Below are 21512 nucleotides of genomic sequence, written 5' to 3'. Positions count from 1 at the left end.
TGCACATAAAAAAAAAAAAATAGAGCAGAGGGGGATATTTGGGAAGGTGGAAGTCAGGACTATTGAGAGATGTTTTCATAACTGCATTTCAGCCTTGCGTGTTCGTTCAACTGTTTCACAGCATATGGTGTTTTTGTTCCCTTCCTCACCCGTCATCTCCCCAGGCCCCCCACTCTACCCCCTAAACCACAGAAAATGCGGAAGCCTAGGCCGCGCTCCATCTATAACCATAAACTGTTTAACGGCAATATGGAGACCTTCATCAAGGTACCCACCCATGGCTGGGGTGTGTGAATTAGTGCCCTCTGTGGGGCTGGAGGGAGAGGGCAGCTAGGGTCCTCCTTTCTCTCCCTTGCTCTCTCCTCCTGCTCACTGCTCAACCTCATCCTGTAACCACTGTCTTTAACCTCCTCTTCCTCTCTTCCCATGGCTCTGACGATGCACACAGACAGGGTGAAGGAGGATTAGTGTCTCCCTATCCTTTTAGATGTAGTAGTAGCACAGACCTCTAACCTCGGCTAATCCTCAGACGTGAGGATACCGTGTCTCATAGTCCCCATAGTGGCTCTGTAGAAAGCCCTGTGCTAGTTGGTTCTGTCCCTCACTGCACCCCGTCTCACTGCATCTCAAGCCATCCCAGCGGCCCCTGACCTGTGCTTATCCTCCAGGCCTCCGGGGGGGGCTCTTTCTGTCTGTCATCTGTGCTTCTCTAACTGTGTTGCCTCTCTGCCTCCTTCCCTCTGCACCTCCTTGCTGCGTTACTTTCTGCCCCAGGGGAAGACGGAATGCCCATACCCGCAATCAGGTACTATCAGTGGGGAGTGGTAGGATGGGAGGTAGCGCGCATGGCACGGTGCTGTAGAGTGGGGCCACCTGAAAACTATTACACTAATAGTTCTACATGCTGATTTCTGCCTTCTGCTCCACACGCAGTCGTACTAATGAGCTCCAATAGCATGTCACTGCTACTCCACTTGTTTCATAACTGTTTGCTTGCTGTAATGAGGGGCTGTGAATAGCAATGGTTTATATCTGTCACTTTAATGGTGCTCATATGAATGTTGGTGGACACTGCTGTTTATGAAGCCATCAAGAAGAGGCATTTATTTCCTTATGGCGGGGTGCAGGGCAGGCCTAGAATACTCTGTGCTCTGATTAATAGAATACACAGTATGCTGAAATGTATTTTATTATACATAAACAACAGAATCTTTCAATATGGACAGTATAGTATTTGTGGTTAATCATTTTCTTGTCACCTTATTAGTGTCAGTCATCCATGCTTTACTCTCACTATTGCCATGATTTACTCTCAGGATTCAGGTCAACCTATTCCTCTTGTGGTTGAGAGCTGTATTCGCCACATCAATTTGTATGGTAAGTCTACTAAAATGACACCTTTACTGTATTGACTGTATAGAAGGGTATTCAAAACACCAGTAGAAAGCTATGAACTCCACTGTGAACATAACAGATGATATATCCTACTACTTTCCACATTGTATACTAATAGTGAAGACATCAAAACTAGGAAATAGCACATATGCAATCATGTAGTAACCAAAAAAGTGTTAAACAAATCAAAATATTTTTTATATTTTATGTTTTCAAAGTAGCCACCTTTTGCCTTGATGACAGCTTTGCACATGTTTTACATTCTCTCAACCAGCTTCATGAGGTAGTCACCTGGAATGCATTTCAATTAACATGTGTGCCTTGTTAAAAGTTAATTTGTGGAATTTTTTCCTCCTTAATGCATTTGAGCCAATCAGTTGTGTTGTGACAAGGTAAGGGTGGTATACAGAAGATAGCCCTATTTGGTAAAAGACCATATGTCAAGAACCGCTCAAATAAGCAAAGAGAAATGACATGTCTTCAAGACATGAAGGTCAGTCAATCTGGAAAATGTCAAGAACTTTGAAAGTTTCTTCAAGTGCAGTCGCAAAAACCATCAAGCGCTATGATGAAACTGGCTCTCATGAGGACCGCAACTGGAAAGGAAGACCCAGAGTTACCACTGCTGCAGAGGATAAGTTCATTCGAGTTACCAGCCTCAGATGGCAGCCCAAATAAATGCTTCACAGAGTTCAAGTAACAGACACATCTCAACATCAACTGTTCAGAGGAGACCACCATAATCAGGCCTTCATGGTCGAATTGCTGCAAAGAAACCACTACTAAAGGACACCAATAAGAAGAAGAGACCTGCGTGGGCCAAGAGACATAAGCAATGGACATTAGACCGGTGGAAATCTGTCATTTGGTCTGATGAGTCCAAATTTGAGATTTTTGGTTCCAACCCCTGTGTCTGTGAGATGCAGAGTAGGTGAATGGATGATCTCCGTATGTGTGGTTCCCACCATGAAGCATGGGGGAGGAGGTGGGATGGTGTTGGGGGTGCTTTGCTCGTGACACTGTGATTTATTTAGAATTCAAGGCATACTTAACCAGCATGGCTACCACAGTATTCTGCAGTGATACGCCATCCCATGTGGTTTACGCTTAGTGGGACTATCATTTGTTTTTCAACAGGACAATGACCCAAAACACACCTCCAGGCTGTGTAAGGGCTATTTGGTGATGGAGTGTTGCATCAGATGACCTGGCCTCCACAATCACCCGACCTCAACCCAATTGAGATGGTTTGGGATGAGTTGGACCGCAGAGTGAAGGAAAAGCAGCCAACAAGTGCTCAGCATATGTGGGAATTTCTTCAAGGCTGTTGGAAAAGCATTCCAGGTGAAGCTGGTTGAGAGAATGCCAAGAGTGGGCAATGCTGTCATCAAGGCAAAGGGTGGCTACTTTGAAGAACCTAAAATCTTAACACTTTTGGTTACTACATGATTCCATATGTGTTATTTCATAGTTTTGATATCTTCACTATTATTTTTACAATGTAGAAAGTAGTAAAAATAAAGAAAAACCCTGTAGGTCTATCCAAACTTTTGACTGGTACTATACCTGCTATGATTTAACACCTCAGCCCCTAGTGAATAACGTGACAGGAGCATGGTAACACATCACGTGGCAGCACATCACGCATAGGGACTGACAGGTCCCTTGGTCTTTGTTTACTAATCACTTCAACCTTCCCTCCTCATATCTTCATCCTTCTGTCCACCTCCACATCTGACTCCAGCCAGAGTGGTGTAGCCTCAAAGCCTGTACCCCCCCTCCTGACCCCTCCTTCCCCTACCCCCCGAGACCTAATGAAACCCCCACAAACTGATTAGGGGTTCTCTAACAGAAACCATATGCAGCAGACCAACCAAGGGGCCCTCACCTGGAAGAAGAAACAACATGTCCCTTTATGACAAGATTACATTTCCTGCTCTCTGTTGTGTGTTTGCAGTTGGTCTTTCATGTAGTCGGCCGTCTGGGTGTGGGGATAATGGTGGGCTCAGGCTCAGCCTTGGACTCAGTATGATGTTTCTATGTGTTGTTGCAGGGCTCCAGCAGCAGGGCATATTCCGTGTGCCTGGTTCCCAGGTGGAGGTTAATGATATTAAAAACTCATTTGAGAGAGGTAGGTCCCTGGCGAGACTGGGGGTAAATGGTGATAGATTAGCTTTTAGTTTTTCCTCTACAGCTCAGGATCAATAACACCACAAACCCATTGAACTAAAGACATACAGTAGATTTCTTCACATTATTTTCTACATGTAACAAGTAAGAATTTGTAAGCCCACTTTAATAAAAATGATGTACAGTAATGAAGTATTTATTGGTTAATCTTTTTAGTGATTCAGTTCTGTTGCAGTGGTCAGATACTCCAAAATAATAACTCTACTCTATTGTTTTACTAGGTGAAGACCCATTGATTGAAGACCAGAATGAACATGACATCAACTCAGTGGCAGGGGTCCTCAAGCTGTACTTCAGGGGCCTGGAGAACCCTCTGTTCCCCAAGGAACGCTTCCTGGATCTCATGTCTACTATAAGTGAGTACACTCTACACTGTTGATCAATGTAGTAAATGTGTTGAGGGTAACTGAAATTATACCATATTCCTACCCATCTGGGTGGTGAAATAACACAATTGGGGCTACGATACAGTGGATTATTCACACACTATCTAGTAGAGATAGAATCAGAATAGAAGAGAGAAAAGTCACCCTCCTGGTCCACAGATACATCATCACTCCCCAACCTCTACACCCTGCACACACTGCTTTATGGTATAGCAGGGTAGGGTCGAAAGGCACGCAGTGGAACACATGGAAACAATCTCAACACCATGGCTGTCTGCCTGCCTGTGATTCAATAGAAACCCAATAGGAAGGGAGGAGAGAGGGGACCACATCAGTCTACTAACTCAGCACAGCTTTGCAGTGTTTTCCCCTGCTCCAGATAGCCCAGTCACTCAAATCACCATATCCTCTGATTTAAATGAGGGGTTATCTATTAATAATAGGAGTGTTTGTGTTGTCATTACTGTACCCTTAGTATGACTGCCAGCCTGATAAAGTCTGCTCATTCTGTATATTCAATAGATCATGGTGTTGTTATGGAGCATCATGTCTTTATTTTCCCTCCCATTAATCTCAGTGCCAGGTGGTGTTATGACTCTGGCCTTCTTCTGTTTCAGAACTGGAGTCTGGAGCTGAGAGAGCGCATCACGTCCAGCAGATTGTTGTGACTCTTCCTCGCACCGTCATCATCGTCATGAGATACCTGTTCGCTTTCCTCAATCAGTAAGTTGGCCACATTGACATAACAACTCACATATCACAGTCCTCTGTTGTTGAATAGAGTTGTCCCTATACCAGAGAACCTATACACTAAGGGCATACAGTATAACAGGATGAAGTAAAGGTCTGAAATTATAACTTTTATACACATTTCGGAGTATTTGGGGAATTGAAAAATCCCTGTACTGCACTAAATCAACAAAACTAGTGAGTCTCTGCTGCAGTATTCAGAGAGGAAAATACATTGATTTCCAGAGTTATTGAACAGCCCTACTGTTCACCTGCTATTTATTACCGCGTCTGCCAGCAGAGCTTTAGAAGTTATTTACGGGCCTGCTCAGAAACAGATCCATCAACCCAGTAATATACCTGTCCTGTTTTATTGGGCTGTTATTGATGCTCCCTTTGCTTGGTTCCACTGCAGAACAAAACGTTTGATTCCACATTCTGACTTTTACCTCTGTGTTTTATGCCCCCCTCAGACAGAGTTAGGCTCTGGGCCAGTTGTAGTTCTTTACTGCTCCAGCTCCACACCAAAGCTCCACACCACTCTGTTCTGATTATGAGCCCCCCTTAAAGCAGATGGGTGTGAGGATAGGCCGTTTGCCTGACTAGGCTGCTGCTGGAAGGGAGGATGGGCTTACTGCCCCCTAAACCAGGATGGCTTATTAATAGGCCTGTTAAACTGTGAAGTTTTAAAGGCAGGCTTGTTAAGGTTGGATGGGTGTGGGAATCTAAGCTAAACAGGGAGACTGAGGAATGTGCTAGCTAAGTTGGGATGTTGGGGGTTAATGTAACTAAAGGTAGGGGGTTTAAGGATTTTCTTATACTGAGATGTGGTGGAGGGCCAAAATGGATCTCAACTCATGTAGTAAAGGACATGTTGCTACTTCAGTGAAGTTGTAGATCTCAACTCACTGTAGAGTCTACAGTTACAGCCATACTCAACCCTCTTTATATTAGAGGTAATCAAATGGCTACCCGGACAAATGGCTACCCGGACAAATGCCCCCCCCCCCCCCCCCCCCAACCCCTCTTTTTACGCTGCTGCTACTCTCTGTTTATCATATATGCATAGTCACTTTCACTATACATACATACTACCTCAATTGGGCCGACCAACCAGTGCTCCCGCACATTGGCTAACCGGGCTATCTGCATTGTGTCACGCCACCCGCCAACCCCTCTTTTACGCTACTGCTACTCTCTGTTCAATCTTTTATATACATAGTCACTTTAACTATATCTACATGTACATACTACCTCAATCAGCCTGACTAACCGGTGTCTGTACGTAGCCTCGCTATTTTTATAGACTCGCTACTATATATAGCCTGTCTTTTTACTGTTGTTTTATTTCTTTACTTACCTATTGTTCACCTAATACCTTTTTTGCACTATTGGTTAGAGCCTGTAAGTTAGCATTTCACTGTTGTATTCGGCGCACGTGACAAATAAACTTTGATTTGATTTGGGAAACAGATAGGCCTCACTTTTATTGGCAAACGCAGGTCTTTGAGTATGTTTTAATGGATCCACCCATCAATTCACCTCATAATGTAAATATGAAGTTCATTGGTTCATCTCTCTCTCTCTTCCCCTCCAGTCTATCCCAGTACAGTGATGAGAACATGATGGATCCCTATAACCTGGCCATCTGCTTCGGCCCCACCCTGATGCCCATCCCCGACGGACAGGACCCTGTAGCCATCCAGGCACATGTCAATGAGGTCATCAAGACCATCATCATCCACAACGAGGTCATCTTTCCCAGCCACCGTGAGCTGGACGGGCCAGTCTATGAGAAGTGCATGACTGGAGGAGAGGAGTACTGGTGAGAAGTAGCTAGACCTGGGAGGTCACCATCTTTAAGACAAGCACTGAAGACATACCGTATGGCTAAGGCTAAAGCAGTAATACTGTTACTTGTGTAACCCTGGGTTTAGCACCAGTACAGTTAGACTGTTCTTCTGGCCTCTCCAGCATATGGCATGGTCACTCACAGACTACATTACCATCCTGCTTGATAATGTGGTGAGAAGAGCAGAATTTGGAGTGTGTAGTAGAGATGAGGATGCTAGGCTCATTTATGTAAAGCATGAGTGCATTCCTATGGGGGTGGTATTTTCTTAAGCACATGCTTTTATAGACAGTGCTTGGATATAATACCTAAGATAATTCATTTTATCTAGTTGCTAGAAATGTAGAATGGTATTTAGTTAAAGAGCAGGTCTGCATGGAAGGATACATTATGTAACTGTACAAATGGCCTTTTCTCGTTGTTGCGTTTTATCCCAATATTCATGATACAGATACTCTAAAGTTCATGTAGAAATAATTATTCAAATCAAAATCAAATCAAAGTACATTTGTTATGTGCACAGGATACAACAGGTTTAAACAGTGCAGTGAAATGCTTACTTGCAGGCTCTTTCTCAGCAATGCTATATTCAATATCAAGGTAAAGAAATAGAAAAGTGTCAAATCCAGAATAGATTATTTTAAAAAGAGCTCCGAATTAATACTAAATCAGGGAAAATAAGAACACACAAGAAATAATATAGACCGGAGAATGCAAGGCCAGGACCATAGCAATGGGCAGGGATACTGGTGATAGTTGAGGTAGATACTGTACAGTGCATTCACAAAGTATTCAGACTCCTTGATTTTTTTCCCACATTTTGTTACTTTACAGCCTTATTCTAAAATGTATTGAATTTTTTTTCCCCTTATCAATCTACACACAGTATCCAATAATGACAAAGCAAAAACAGTTGTTTTTTTGTGTGCAAATTTATAAAAAATAAATAACTGAAATATCACATTTACATAAGTATTCAGACCCTTTACTCAGTACTTTGTTGAAGCACCTTTGGCAGCGATTACAGCCTTCGAGTGCCAGGTTTCCTCCAGACGTGACGTTTGGCATTCAGGCTAAAGAGTTCAATCTTGGTTTCATCAGACCAGAGAATCTTGTTTTTCATGGTCTGAGAGTCTTTTAAGGTCCCTTTTGGCAAACTCCAAGCGGGCTGTCATGTGCCTTTTACTGAGGAGTGGCTTCCGTCTGCCCACTCGACCATAAAGGCCTGATTGGTTGGTGAAGTGCTGCAGAGATGGTTGTCCTTCTGAAAGGTTCTCCCATCTCCACAGGCCAAGGCCCTTCTCCCCTGATTGCTCAGTTTGGCCGGGCAGCCAGCTCTAGGAAGAGTCTTGGTGGTTCCAAACTTCTTCCATTTAAGAATGATGGAGGCCACCGTGTTCTTGGGGACCTTCAATGCTGCAGACATTTTTTGGTACCCTTCCCCAGATCTGTACCTCGACTGTCTCAAATCAAATAACATTTTATTAGTCACATGTGCCGAATACAAAAGGTGTAGACCTTACAGTGAAATGCTTATTTAAAAATATGGATAAGAATAAGAGATAAAAGTAACAAGTAATTAAAGAGCAGCAGTAAAATAACAATAGCGAGACTATATACAGGCGGGTACCGATACAGAGTCAATGTGCGGGGGCACCGGTTAGTTGAGGTAATATGTACATGTAGGTAGAGTTATTAAAGCGACTATGCATAGATTATAACAGAGAGTAGTAGTGGTGTAAAAAGGGGGGGGGGAGGGCACTGCAAATAGTCTGGGTAGCCATTTGACTAGATGTTCATGAGTCTTATGGCTTCGGGGTAGAAGCTGTTTAGAAGCCTCTTGGACCTAGACTTGGCGCTCCTGTACTGCTTGCCGTGCGGTAGCAGAGAGAACATTCTATGACTACGGTGGCTGGAGTCTTAGACAATTTCTAGGGCCTTCCTCTGACACCGCCTGGTATAGAGGTCCTGGATGGCAGGAAGCTTGGCCCCAGTGATGTACTGGGCCATTCGCACTACCCTCTGTAGTGCCTTGCGGTCGGAGGCCGAGCAGTTGCCATACCAGGCAGTGATGCAACCAGTCAGGATGCTCTCGATGGTGCAGCTGTAGAACCTTTTTAGGATCTGAGGACCCATGCCAAATCTTTTCAGTCTCCTGAGAGGGAATAGGTTTTGTCGTGCCCTCTTCACAACTGTCTTGGTGTGCTTGAACCATGTTAGTTTGTTGGGGATGTGGACACCAAGGAACTTGAAGCTCTCAACCTGCTCCACTGCAGCTCCGTCGATGAGAATGGGGGCGTGCTTTGTCTGTTTTTTTCCTGTAGTCCACAATCATCTCCTTTGTCTTGATCACATTGTCCTGGCACCACACGGCCAGGTCTCTGACCTCCTCCCTATAGGCTGTCTCATTGTTGTCGGTGATCAGGCCTACCACTGTTGTCCCATCTGCAAATTTAATGATGGTGTTGGAGTCGTGGCTGGCCGTGCAGTCATGAGTGAACAGGGAGTACAGGAGAGGATTGTGCATGCACCCCTGAGGGGCCCCTGTGTTGAGGATTAGCATGGCGGATGTGTTGTTACCTACCCTTACCACCTGGGGGCGGCCCGTCAGGAAGTCCAGGATCCAGTTACAGAGGGAGGTGTTTAGTCCCAGGGTCCTTAGCTTATTGATGAGCTTTGAGGGCACTATGGTGTTGAACGCTGAGCTCTAGTCAATGAATAGCATTCTCACACAGGTGTTCCTTTTGTCCAGGTGGGAAAGTGCAGTGTGGAGTAATAATCATCTGTGGATCTTTTGGGGCGGTATGCAAATTGGAGTGATTTGAGCCATGACCAGCCTTTCAAAGCACTTCATAGCTACAGACGTGAGTGCTACAGGCCAATAGTTGTTTAGGTAGGTTACCTTAGTGTTCTTGGGCACAGGGACTATGGTGGTCTGCTTAAAACATGTTGGTATTACAGACTCGGACAGGGAGAGGTTGAAAATGTCAGTGAAGACACTTGCCAGTTGGTCAGCGCATGCTCACAGTACACATCCTGGCAATCTGTCTGGCCCTGCGGCCTTGTGAATGTTGACCTGTTTAAAGGTCTTACTCACATCGGCTGCGGAGAGCGTGATCACACAGTCTTCCGGAACAGCTGGTTCTCTCATGCATGTTTCAGTGTTATTTGCCTCAAAGCGAGCATAGAAGTAGTTTAGCTCGTCTGGTAGGCTCGTGTCACTAGGTAGCTCTCGGCTGTGCTTCCCTTTGTAGTCTGTAATGGTTTGCAAGCCCTACCACATCCGACGAGCGTCAGAGCTGGTGTAGTACGATTCGATCTTAGTCCTGTATTGACGCATTGCCTGTTTGATGGTTCGTCGGAGGGCATAGCGGGATTTCTTATAAACTAGCCTTTAGCTCAGTGCGGATCCTGCCTGTAATCCATGGCTTCTGGTTGGGGTATGTACTTACGGTCACTGTGATGACGACGTCATCGATACACTTATTGATGAAGCCAATGACTGATGTGGTGTACTCCTCAATGCCATCAGAGGAATCCCGGAACATATTCCAGTCTGTGCTAGCAAAATAGTCCTGTAGCTTAGCATCTGCTTCCTCTGACCACTTTTTTATTGATCTAGTCACTGGTGCTTCCTGCTTTAATTTTTGCTTATAAGCAGGAATTAGGAGGTAAGAATTATGGTCAGATTTGCCAAATGGAGGGCGAGGGAGAGCTTTATATGCGTCTCTGTGTGTGGAGTATAGGTATTCCAGAGTTCTTTTTCCTCTGGTTGCACATTTAACATGCTGAAATTTGGTAAAACAGACTTAAGTTTCCCTGTATTAAAGTCCCCGGCTACTCGGAGCGCCACCTCTGGGTAAGCATTTTCTTGTTTGCTTATGACGGAATACAGCTTATTCAATGCTGTCTTAGTGCCAGCCTCTGACTGTGGTCGTATGTAAACAGCTACAAATAATAGAGATAAACTCTCTCGGTAGGTAGCGTTGTCTGCAGCTTATCATGAGATACTCTACCTCATCATGAGATACTTTCTTAGATATCGTGCACCAGCTGTTGTTTACAAAAATACATAGACCGCCGACCCTTGTCTCACCAGACGCCGCTGTTCTATCCTGCCGGTACATCATATAACCAGCCAGCTGTATGTTGATGTTGTCGTCGTTCAGCCACGACTCCGTGAAGCATAAGATGTTACCGTTTTTAATGTCCCGTTGGTCGTTTAATCTTCTGCTTAACTCGTCAATTTAATTGTCCAAAGATTGCTAGCAGAATGGAGGGAAGTGGGGGTTTATTCGATTGTCTACGAATTCTCAGAAGGCAGCCCGATCTTCGGCCTCTCCTTCTCCGCCTTCTCTTCGCGCAGATCACGGGGATCGGGCCTGTTCCCGAGGAAGCGGTGCATCCTTCGCGTCGGGCTCGTCAGAGTCGTGAAAGGAAAAAAAGGATTCTGCTAGTGGTGGTGATTGTGTGTGTGCATGTGTGAGTGTGTGTATGTGGGGGTGTCAATATGTGTGTGTATGTCTGTGTACTATATTTCTATTACACAGATGCCAATAATACTGCTTGGGAATGGTTCGCATATCAAAACTCCCATAGATGGCTTACAAGCTAGCGTGCATCAATATGCATATTTTTCTTAGTTAAATTAATCACTTACCTGGAGCTGGTCCAACTATAACATGTACTACTTCCTAGAGAAATATGCTGATATAAATTTCCCCTACTTCAATTAATCCCTCACTTGGTACTGATCCAAGTATGACCTGTAACTCATCTTTCCTGGAGAAGGCATTAGTTTAGACCCTGTAACCTATGCAAGTGTTGTGGGTGTGTGTGAGTTGACTGACTGTCCATCTCTCTCTCTGTGTCCACAGTGACAGCCCCCACAGTGAGCCAGGCACCATCGACGAGGCTGACAACGGTACTGAGCCACACACCAGTGATGACGGTCAGTAACATGGGGTTCCTTCACTCCTTCAGACACGCTGTAGAGGAACGGTTTGGGTGATTGATTAAGATAAAATGTGTTGTAGCTAGCTGGCTACACAGCTAATTGGAATTAGCCAATTGGTTGTTGAAAAACTCCTGAAGCTTGTGCTGTTTCCCTTGCTTTCCTGCTGTTGTCTTAAGTTTCATTACTCTCTGGGTTGTGTTTGTTTTTGTAACTGAACTGCTGTTTATCCTGCTGTGGTTCTTACATGCTGACTAGACCGGGCGTGAGCATGCGTCCGCCATTAATGTTGATTTTGTCCACCCACACAAGACACGATCAGGACACAAAGGTTGAAATATCAAAACGAACTCTGAACCAACTATATTAATTTGGGGACAGGTCGAAAAGCATTAAACATTTATGGCATTTTAGCTAGCTAGCATGCTGTTGCTAGCTAATTTGTCCTGGGATATAAACATTGGGTTGATATTTTACCTGAAATGCAGAAGGTCCTCTACTTTGACAATTCATCCACAGATAAAAGGGTAAATCAAGTTCGTATCTAGTAATCTCTCCTCCTTCAGGCTTCTTCTTCTTCTTCTTCTTTGGATTTTATAGGGCAGTTGGCAACCAACTTTAACCTCACTAGGCTATTTTCACCTCCGGATGAAAAGCATGCCCAAAGTGAACTGCCTGCTACTCAGGCCCAGAAGCTAGGATATGCATATCATTGGTAGATGTGGATAGAAAACACTCTAAGTTTCCAAAACTGTTAAAATAATGTCTGTGCGTATAACAGAACTGATATGGCAGGCGACGACCTGAGAAAAATCCATCCAGGAAGTGGGATTTTTTATTTTTTGTAGTTTTCTATTGAATGCCATTACAGTATCCATTGACTTAGGACTCAAATTGCACTTCCTATGGTTCCCACTAGATGTCAAAAGTCTTTAGAAATTGTTTCAGGCTTGTATTCTGAAAAAATGAGGGAGTAAGACCATTCTGAATGAGTGGACACTGCAGTGGCCCAGAGGTTTTTCATGCTTTCTTGTTTTCCTTTTATATTGACGAAGCTATTGTCCGGTTGAAATGTTATTGATTATTATGACTAAAAACAACCTGAGGATTGATTATAAACATCGTTTGACATGTTTCTACAAACTTTACTGATACTTTTCCGATTTTTCGTCTGTCTGTTGTGACTGCCTTTGAGCCTGTGGATTACTGAACAAAACGCACGAACAAAACGGAGGTTTTTGGATATAAAGAGGGACTTTATCGAACAAAATGAACATTTATTGAGTAAATGGGAGTCTTGTGAGTGCAACCATATGCAGATCATCAAAGGTAAGTGATTAATTTTATCACTATTTCTGACTTGTGTAACTCCTCTACTTGGCTGGTAACTGTTTGTAATGATTTGTCTGCTGGGCGCTGTTCTCAGATAATCGCATTGTGTGCTTTCGCCGTAAAGCCTTTTTGAAATCTGACACACCGTGGTTGGATTAACAAGAAGTTAATCTTTAAACTGATGTATAACACTTGTATGTTTTATGAATTTTTATAATGAGTATTTCTGTTTTTGAATTTGGCGCTCTGCAATTTCACTGGATGTTGGCCAGGTGGGACAGTAGCATCCCACACCCCCTAGAGAGGTTAAAGTGCATTACCACCACCAACTGGACTGGAGTGTGTACCTCAGTTCATCTTTTAATCACCCACATGGGTAAATGCTCCTAAAAACCAATGAGGAGATGGGAGAGGCGGGACTTTCAGCGCATCAAGCTTCACAAATAGAACCAAGTTCTATTTTAGCGCCTGGCTATGCAGACGCTCATTGACGCGCGCGAGCAGTATGGATGCAATGATTGAATAACATGTATGTGTACATTTATTTTGCAACTCTCTTCCACGTAACACTCGTGTGGTCATCATGTTAGTTATGGTGCTAGTCATGATTATAGTCTACTAAAGTATGACATAACAGCATAGCCTGTGCTGTCTATGTTAAAGATGGAAGGTTGGTTGTGTCTGGTAGCAATTCTGTCTGTCTGTCTGTCTGTCTGTCTGTCTGTCTGTCTGTCTGTCTGTCTGTCTGTCTGTCTGTCTGTCTGTCTGTCTGTCTGTCTGTCTGTCTGTCTGTCTGTCTGTCTGTCCTGTCTGTCTGTCTGCCTCCCCAGGCAGCAGTGGCTCTGCTGTGTACTGCAGCATTGCAGCTCAGTGTGTCTGGATTGGACCTCCCATTATAATTGAGATCAGATGCATAAACCGCCAATGTACTGTAGCCGTGGTATATAGAGGATGTAATTCATGTAATGAGATATTCAGTATTAAAGTGGTTAGACAGACCAGGGGCAGTGATTTATCTATGGACCACAATGTCCCCCATAGAGATGGACAGATTGATCTGTAATATCAATTACAACAGCAGATGTATTGTAGATTTTATAGAGCCGATGAGCAGTTGATATAAGGTTATAAAAGGTTGTTTTAACCCTTTACACTCACAGACCCTTTCATCCCGTATACGGGTTGAAAATGGCAGATTTAGTCATTGATAAGCGCCTCAATTGGAACTCAGTGGCTGTACATTAACATACTATATATGACATCAGAACTCAGGCTGTCCACTTTACAGTGCTGAATGGGATTCAACTGACAGCTGTCCACTTTACAGTGCTGTATGGGATTCAACTGACAGCTGTTCTAAATGTGTGTACTACCAAGCGCTATAAACTCGGACATGAATGCACTCACGACTCCATTCAATGCTAACCAAAATTACAATCTGTTGGTCTGCAGTGCCTTGTGAAGCCTAACACTGTAAGATTGTATTTTATAACTTAGCTAGTCATGTTGGGAATAGAACAAGCTTTCTAATAATGCCCTCCATCAGTTTTGTGTCAGTTGAACTGTTGTGTCCTCACCTTTGGTCAGATAATTTCCCCATAATCTACAAACTGCTCTCTTTGAATTGCTACCATGGTCATGTGTATGCTTTTTATAGTTCTTTGTTAGAAACATTTCAATTTCCACGAGGGTAAAGGGTTAAGGTTGTATGTGGTTGTTTCGAAGCTGTGATAGATATACACTACCGGTCAAAAGTGTTAGAACACCTACTCATTCAAGGGTTTTTCTTTATTTTTACTATTTTCTACATTGTATAATAATAGTGAATTCATCAAAACTATGAAATAACAAATATGTAATCATGTACTAACCAAAAAAGTGTTAAACGAATCAAAATATCTTTTATATTTGAGATTCTTCAAATAGCCACCCTTTGCCTTTATGCCAGCTTTGCACACTCTTGGCATTCTCTCAACCAGCTTCATGAGGTAGTCACCTGGAATGCATTTCAATTATGGACATTAGACCGGTGGAAATGTATTTTTTGGTCTGGAGTCCAAATTGGAGATTTTTGGTTCCAACCGTCGTCTTTGTGAGACACGGTGTGGGTGAACGGAGGATCTCCGCATGTGTATTTTCCACCGTAAAGTATGTAGGAGGAGGTGTTATGGTTCGGGGGTGGTTTGCTGGTGATACTGTCTGTGATTTATTTAGAATTCAAGGCACACTTAACCAGCATGGCTACCACAGCATTCTGCAGCGATATGCCATCCCATGTGGTTTGCGCTTAGTGGGACTATCATTTGTTTTTCAACAGGACAATGACCCAACACACCCACATGCTGTGTAAGGGCCATTTTACCAAGAAGGAGAGTGATGGAGTGCTGCATCAGATGACCTGGCCTCCACAATCCCCTGACCTCAACCAAATTGAAATGGTTTGGGATGAGTCGAACCGCAGAATGAAGGAAAAGCAGCCAACAAGTGCTCAGCATATGTGGGAACTCCTTCAAGACTGTTGGAAAAGCATTCCAGGTGAAGATGGTTGAGAGAATGCCAAGAGTGTGCAAAGCTGTCATCAAGGCAAAGGGTGGCGATTTGAAGAGAATCTTTGATTTGTTTAACCTGTTTAGGATAGGGGGCAGTATTTTCACGGACGGATAAAAAACGTACCCGATTTAATTTGGTTATTACTCCTACCCAGAAACTAGAATATGCATATAATTATTTGATTTGGATAGAAAACACCCTAAAGTTTCTAAAACTGTTTGAATGGTGTCTGTGAGTATAACAGAACTCATATGGCAGGCCAAACCCTGAGAAGATTCCATACAGGAAGTGCCCTGTCTGACCATTTCTTGTCCTTCTATAGCCTCTTTATCGAAAATAGAGGATCTCTGCTGTAACGTGACATTTTCTAAGGCTCTCAGAAGGCGCCAGAACGGGGAATGATGACTCTGCAGTCCCTGGGCGAAAAACAATAGGGCTTTTGGAAAGTGGTCGTTCTGAGAACAATGACACGGGCGTGCGCGTGCATATGAAGACTCCATTTTCTATTTTCAGTGTTTGAACAAAAACAAGGTCTCCCGGTCGGAATATTATCGCTATTTTACGAGAAAAATCGCATAAAAATTTATTTTAAACAGCGTTTGACATGCTTCGAAGTACGGTAATGGAATATTTTGAAATTTTTTGTCACGATACGCGCCGGCGCGTCACCCTTCGGATAGTGTCTTGAACGCAAGAACAAAACGCAGCTATTTGGATATAACTATGGATTATTTGGAACAAAAACAACATTTGGTGTTGAAGTAGAAGTCCTGGGAGTGCATTCTGATGAAGAACAGCAAAGGTAATCCAATTTTTCTTATAGTAAATCGGAGTTTGGTGAGTGCCAAACTTGGTGGGTGTCAAAATAGCTAGCCATGATGGCCGGGCTATCTACTCAGAATATTGCAAAATGTGCTTTCACCGAAAAGCTATTTTATAATCGGACAGCGCGATTGCATAAAGGAGTTCGGTATCTATAATTCTTAAAATAATTGTTATGTTTTTTGTGAACGTTTATCGTGAGTAATTTAGTAAATTCACCAGAAGTTTTCGGTGGGTATGCTAGTTCTGAACGTCACATGCTAATGTAAAAAGCTGTTTTTTGATATAAATATGAACTTGATTGAACAAAACATGCATGTATTGTATAACATAATGTCCTAGGAGTGTCATCTGATGAAGATCATCAAAGGTTAGTGCTGCATTTAGCTGTGGTTTTGGTTTTTGTGACATTATATGGTAACTTGAAAAATGGGTGTGTGATTATTTCTGGCTGGGTACTCTCCTGACATAATCTAATGTTTTGCTTTCGTTGTAAAGCCTTTTTGAAATCGGACAATGTGGTTAGATAAAGGAGAGTCTTGTCTTTAAAATGCTGTAAAATAGTCATATGTTTGAAAAATTGACGTTTTTGGATTTCTGAGGTGTTTGTAATTCGCGCCACGCTCTATCATTGGATATTGGCGAGGCGGTCCGCTAGCGGCACATCTAGATGTAAGAGGTTAACACTTTTTTGGTTACTACATGATTCCATATGTGTTATTTCATAGTTTTGATGTCTTCATTATTATTCTACTATGTAGAAAATAGTAAAAAATAAAGAACAACCCTTGAATGAGTAGGTGTTCTAAAACCTTTGACTGGTAGCGTAGACTCTGTTGGTATTTGGACAGGAAAGGTATTGCGTGTGATGATTGGGTGTGCTCAGTATGAATGTGATCTGGCGTGTAAGAAGGCTGTGTAGATAGAGTTGCCCTACATGCTGACTGACCTTATTCTGTGTTTTCTTTAGACTGAAGGAGAGAACTAGGCACAGCTCAGATAGACTGTGACAAGATTTAATAATAAATAGACATGAAACAAAGCAAAAACAGCATCTGGACAAGAGAAACAAAACAACACAAAATGTAGACATGGGGATGAATCTGAGGATAGGACAGGTATAGGGGAGGCAATCAATGATTTGATGGAGTCCAGGTGAGTCCGATGAAGCGCTGGTGCGCGTAACGATGGTGACAGGTGTGCATAATGATGAGCAGCCTGGCGACCTCGAGCGCCAGAGAGGGGGAGCGGTAGCAGACGTGACATAGGGATGCACAGGAACACATCGTGCTTCAAACCTGAGACAAGGTTGTGTGTTGGCAACCACCATCTCTCTCTTATTCTCTCTCTTTCGCTCTCTCCCTCTCTCTCCCTCCCTGTGTAGCTATCTCTATATATATCCCTCTCTCTCCCGACCTTTGCTCTCTCTTTGTTCAGCGATAGTAAACGGGTCCCTGTCACGTCCTGACCATAGTAAGCTGTTATTTTCTATGGTAGAGTAGGTCAGGGCGTGACAGGGGGGTTTTCTAGTTTAGTTTTTCTATGTTGTTATGTTCTAGTTTTGTATTTCTATGTTGGGTTGTTCTAGTTTTGTATTTCTATGTTGGGCTTTGTTTGGGGTGATCTCCAATTAGAGGCAGCTGGTCATCGTTGTCTCTAATTGGAGGTCATATTTAAGTTGGTGTTTGTCCCACCTGGGGTTGTTGGAGAATAATTTTGAGTAGTGTATGTTTCACCTCTGCGTCACGGTTTGTTGTTTTGTCATTCAGTTTATTTATGTATTGCATAGTTTCACAGTATATATAAAATGTGGAACGACACGCACGCTGCACTTTGGTCCGCTCCTCCTTATGACAACCGTGACAGTCCCATCGGACTCCTTTGTGCCTTTTTGTATTTTCCTTTTTCTGCTCAGAGCCCTGACAGAATAATTGGGCTAAATGCACTCGGAAAACCAAAACACGAGTAACAACACCAGAGATGCTATCTGCTAGCTCTCAATGGGGAGGCCCATACTGTACTACTCTTGGCTAAGCTAGGCTAGGGTAACCCTATCGGGAAAGAGGGATACCTAGTCAGTTATACAACTGAATTGCATTCAACTGAAATTTGTCTTCCACATTTAAACCAACCCCTCTGAATCAGAGAGGTGCGGGAGGCTGCCTTAATCGACATCCATGTCATCAGCGCCCGGGGAACAGCCCCATCTGTAGTGATGGGTGTGTTGGTAATGAGTGCCGACACCCTCCCCAGCCCTCTGAACCAAACAGCAGGACAAAGGCTGACTGCCCCCCACAGCTCCGTCCTGCAGAGAGGTGGGAGGAGAGGAGAGTACAGAGGCACAGCCAGACAGGCTAGGCAGGGCATGGCTCTTGGCGTTGGATCGTGATCTCCCGCTGTTTAATTAGTGTGCTTGGAGGGAATGAGAGTCCCTTTATCCTGTCTTGGCTCTTCTCAGACCTGAGGCGATGCCGCCCTCCACATTCTGGCCCTCACACTGGGCCTAGAGACATGGTCCTACAGCCCAACACAGCAACACTTTCTAGCTGAATCTCGAACATGAGATCATTAGAAATGCTATAAAGCCACATTGTGGGCCTAGTTTTACTGTTGTGGCCATCAGCTTGGGTTTTTATTCTGAGTATTTGCTCTTGTTTGGCGAGAAACTGTTATATTGTGATGATCACAGGGATCTTACCCTCACTGCAGACAGGCAGACATGTTATTTTGTTGCTGAGGAAGGAGGGGGAACGAGGGGGACAAAGATAGACAATGTTACCCTGCCATGTTCTTCTGTCTCTCTCCCCCTCTTCCTCTCTCCTCCTCCTTATCCTCAACCTCCTCCTACTCAATCTCCTCTACCTCCTCCTACTCCATCTCATCTTCCTCCTATTTTCTCCTTATCCTCCCCCTCTTCCTCCTTTTATATCCATGTCACTGTAGGTCATTTCACCCCTGGATGGAGCTCCTAATGGAATTGATTGGGCTTTCTGGTTGACTTGGAAATCTCCTACTGGGAGACAATTGATTTTATACACGTGTTTAACCCCGACTGACCCCTGGTCTCAGTCTGTTTGGTCTGGCCCATAGATACACAAATCAAATGTATTTATATAGCCCTTCTTACATCAGCTGATATCTCAAAGTGCTGTACAGAAACCCAGCCTAAAACCCCAAACAGCAAGTAATGCAGGTGTAGAAGCACGGCGGCTAGGAAAAACTCCCTAGAAAGGCCAAAACCTAGGATGAAACCTAGAGAGGAAGAGGAACCAGGCTATGAGGGGTGGCCAGTCCTCTTCTGGCTGTGCAAGGTGGAGATTATAACAGAACATGGCCAAGATGTTCAAATGTTCATAAATGACCAGCATGATCAAATAATAATAATCACAGTAGTTGTCGAGGTGCAACAAGTCAGCACCTCAAGAGTAAATGTCAGTTGGCTTTTCATAGCCGATCATTGAGAGCATCTCTACCGCGCCTGCTGTCTCTAGAGAGTTGAAAACAGCAGGTCTGGGACAGGTAGCACGTCCGGTGAACAGGTCAGGGTTCCATAGCCGCAGGCAGAACAGTTGAAACTGGAGCAGCAGCACGGCCAGGTGGACTGGGAACAGCAAGGAGTCATCATGCCAGGTAGTCCTGAGGCATGGTCCTAGGGCTCAGGTCCTCCGAGAGAGAGAGAGAAAGAAAGAAAGAGAGAATTAGAGAGAGCATACTTAAATTCACACAGGACACAGGATAAGACAGGAGAAATACTCCAGATATAACAGACTGACCCTAGCCCCCCGACACAAACTACTGCAGCATAAATACTGGAGGCTGAGACAGGAGGGGTCGGGAGACACTGTGGCCCCATCCGATGATACCCCCGGACAGGGCCAAACAGGTAGGATATAACCCCACCCTTTTTGCCAAAGCACAGCCCCCACACCACTAGAGGGATATCTTCAACCACCAACTTACCATCCTGAGACAAGGCTGAGTATAGCCCACAAAGATCTCTGCCACAGTGAGCTGTGGCTGTAGTACCAGTGGTCAAGGGCAGTCCTGCCATGTACACACACACCCTCCTCCCTAACAGGGAAATCTAGATGGGAAATCTGACAGCCTAGAGACTAGCACCTCTGGTGGCATGTCTTGTGAGGTGTGCATGGGTGTCTGAGCTGTGTGCTAGTAGGTCAAACAGACAGTTCGGTCCATTCAGGTTGCCAACACTTCTTACAAATCCAAGTAGTGATGAAGTCTCTCCTCTATGGGATGTCACCAAGGTTGGGCGTGTCCCAAGTCATCAGGCTCTTTGTTTGATTGATATCAGCCTGGTCCCAGGGTGTGTGTGTTTGTGTGATTGATATCAGCCTGGTCCCAGGGTGTGTGTGTTTGTGTGATTGATATCAGCCTGGTCCCAGGGTGTGTGTGTTTGTGTGATTGATATCAGCCTGGTCCCAGGGTGTGTGTGTTTGTGTGATTGATATCAGCCTGGCCCCAGGGTGTGTGTGTTTGTGTGATTGATATCAGCCTGGTCCCAGGGTGTGTGTGTTTGTGTGATTGATATCAGCCTGGTCCCAGGGTGTGTGTGTTTGTGTGATTGATATCAGCCTGGTCCCAGGGTGTGTGTGTTTGTGTGATTGATATCAGCCTGGTCCCAGGGTGTGTGTTTGTGTGATTGATATCAGCCTGGTCCCAGGGTGTGTGTGTTTGTTTGATTGATATCAGCCTGGTCCCAGGGTGTGTGTGTTTGTGTGATTGATATCAGCCTGGTCCCAGGGTGTGTGTGTTTGTGTGATTGATATCAGCCTGGTCCCAGGGTGTGTGTGTTTGTGTGATTGATATCAGCCTGGTCCCAGGGTGTGTGTGTTTGTGTGATTGATATCAGCCTGGCCCCAGGGTGTGTGTGTTTGTGTGATTGATATCAGCCTGGTCCCAGGGTGTGTGTGTTTGTGTGATTGATATCAGCCTGGTCCCAGGGTGTGTGTGTTTGTGTGATTGATATCAGCCTGGTCCCAGGGTGTGTGTGTTTGTGTGATTGATATCAGCCTGGCCCCAGGGTGTGTGTGTTTGATATCAGCCTGGTCCCAGGGTGTGTGTGTTTGTGTGATTGATATCAGCCTGGTCCCAGGGTGTGTGTGTTTGTGTGATTGATATCAGCCTGGCCCTAGGGTGTGGTGTGTGTGTTTGTGTGATTGATATCAGCCTGGCCCCAGGGTGTGTGTGTTTGTGTGAGAGACAGGTCCTCTAATGTTCTCTGGTCCAGGGTTGAATGGTGACTGGTGTTTGCTTACAGACAAATAGAGCCTCTGCCTTTGTG

The 21512-nt window shown here is 44.3% G+C and overlaps 1 protein-coding gene across 2 annotated transcripts in view; it reads left to right on the top strand.

Annotated features, from left to right (window-relative positions):
• Positions 1-21512, top strand: part of LOC106583180 (SLIT-ROBO Rho GTPase-activating protein 3) — a 104427-nt gene that overhangs the window by 74708 nt on the left and 8207 nt on the right. The window contains exons 12-18 of one of the 2 annotated variants that reach the window (XM_014167076.3): positions 165-267; positions 1317-1377; positions 3449-3526; positions 3807-3941; positions 4589-4694; positions 6298-6525; positions 11430-11503. In XM_014167076.3, the coding sequence (XP_014022551.1) occupies positions 165-267; positions 1317-1377; positions 3449-3526; positions 3807-3941; positions 4589-4694; positions 6298-6525; positions 11430-11503 (785 nt within the window). Of the gene's footprint in view, positions 1-164; positions 268-774; positions 806-1316; positions 1378-3448; positions 3527-3806; positions 3942-4588; positions 4695-6297; positions 6526-11429; positions 11504-21512 lie in introns of both variants that reach the window. The other variant, XM_014167077.3, reaches the window with a different exon arrangement.

Source organism: Salmo salar, chromosome 22 (genome assembly GCF_965601325.2).
Source record: "Salmo salar chromosome 22, fSalSal1, whole genome shotgun sequence".
Classification (NCBI taxonomy): domain Eukaryota; kingdom Metazoa; phylum Chordata; class Actinopteri; order Salmoniformes; family Salmonidae; genus Salmo; species Salmo salar.
This window is presented reverse-complemented; position numbering and strand designations above follow the sequence as displayed.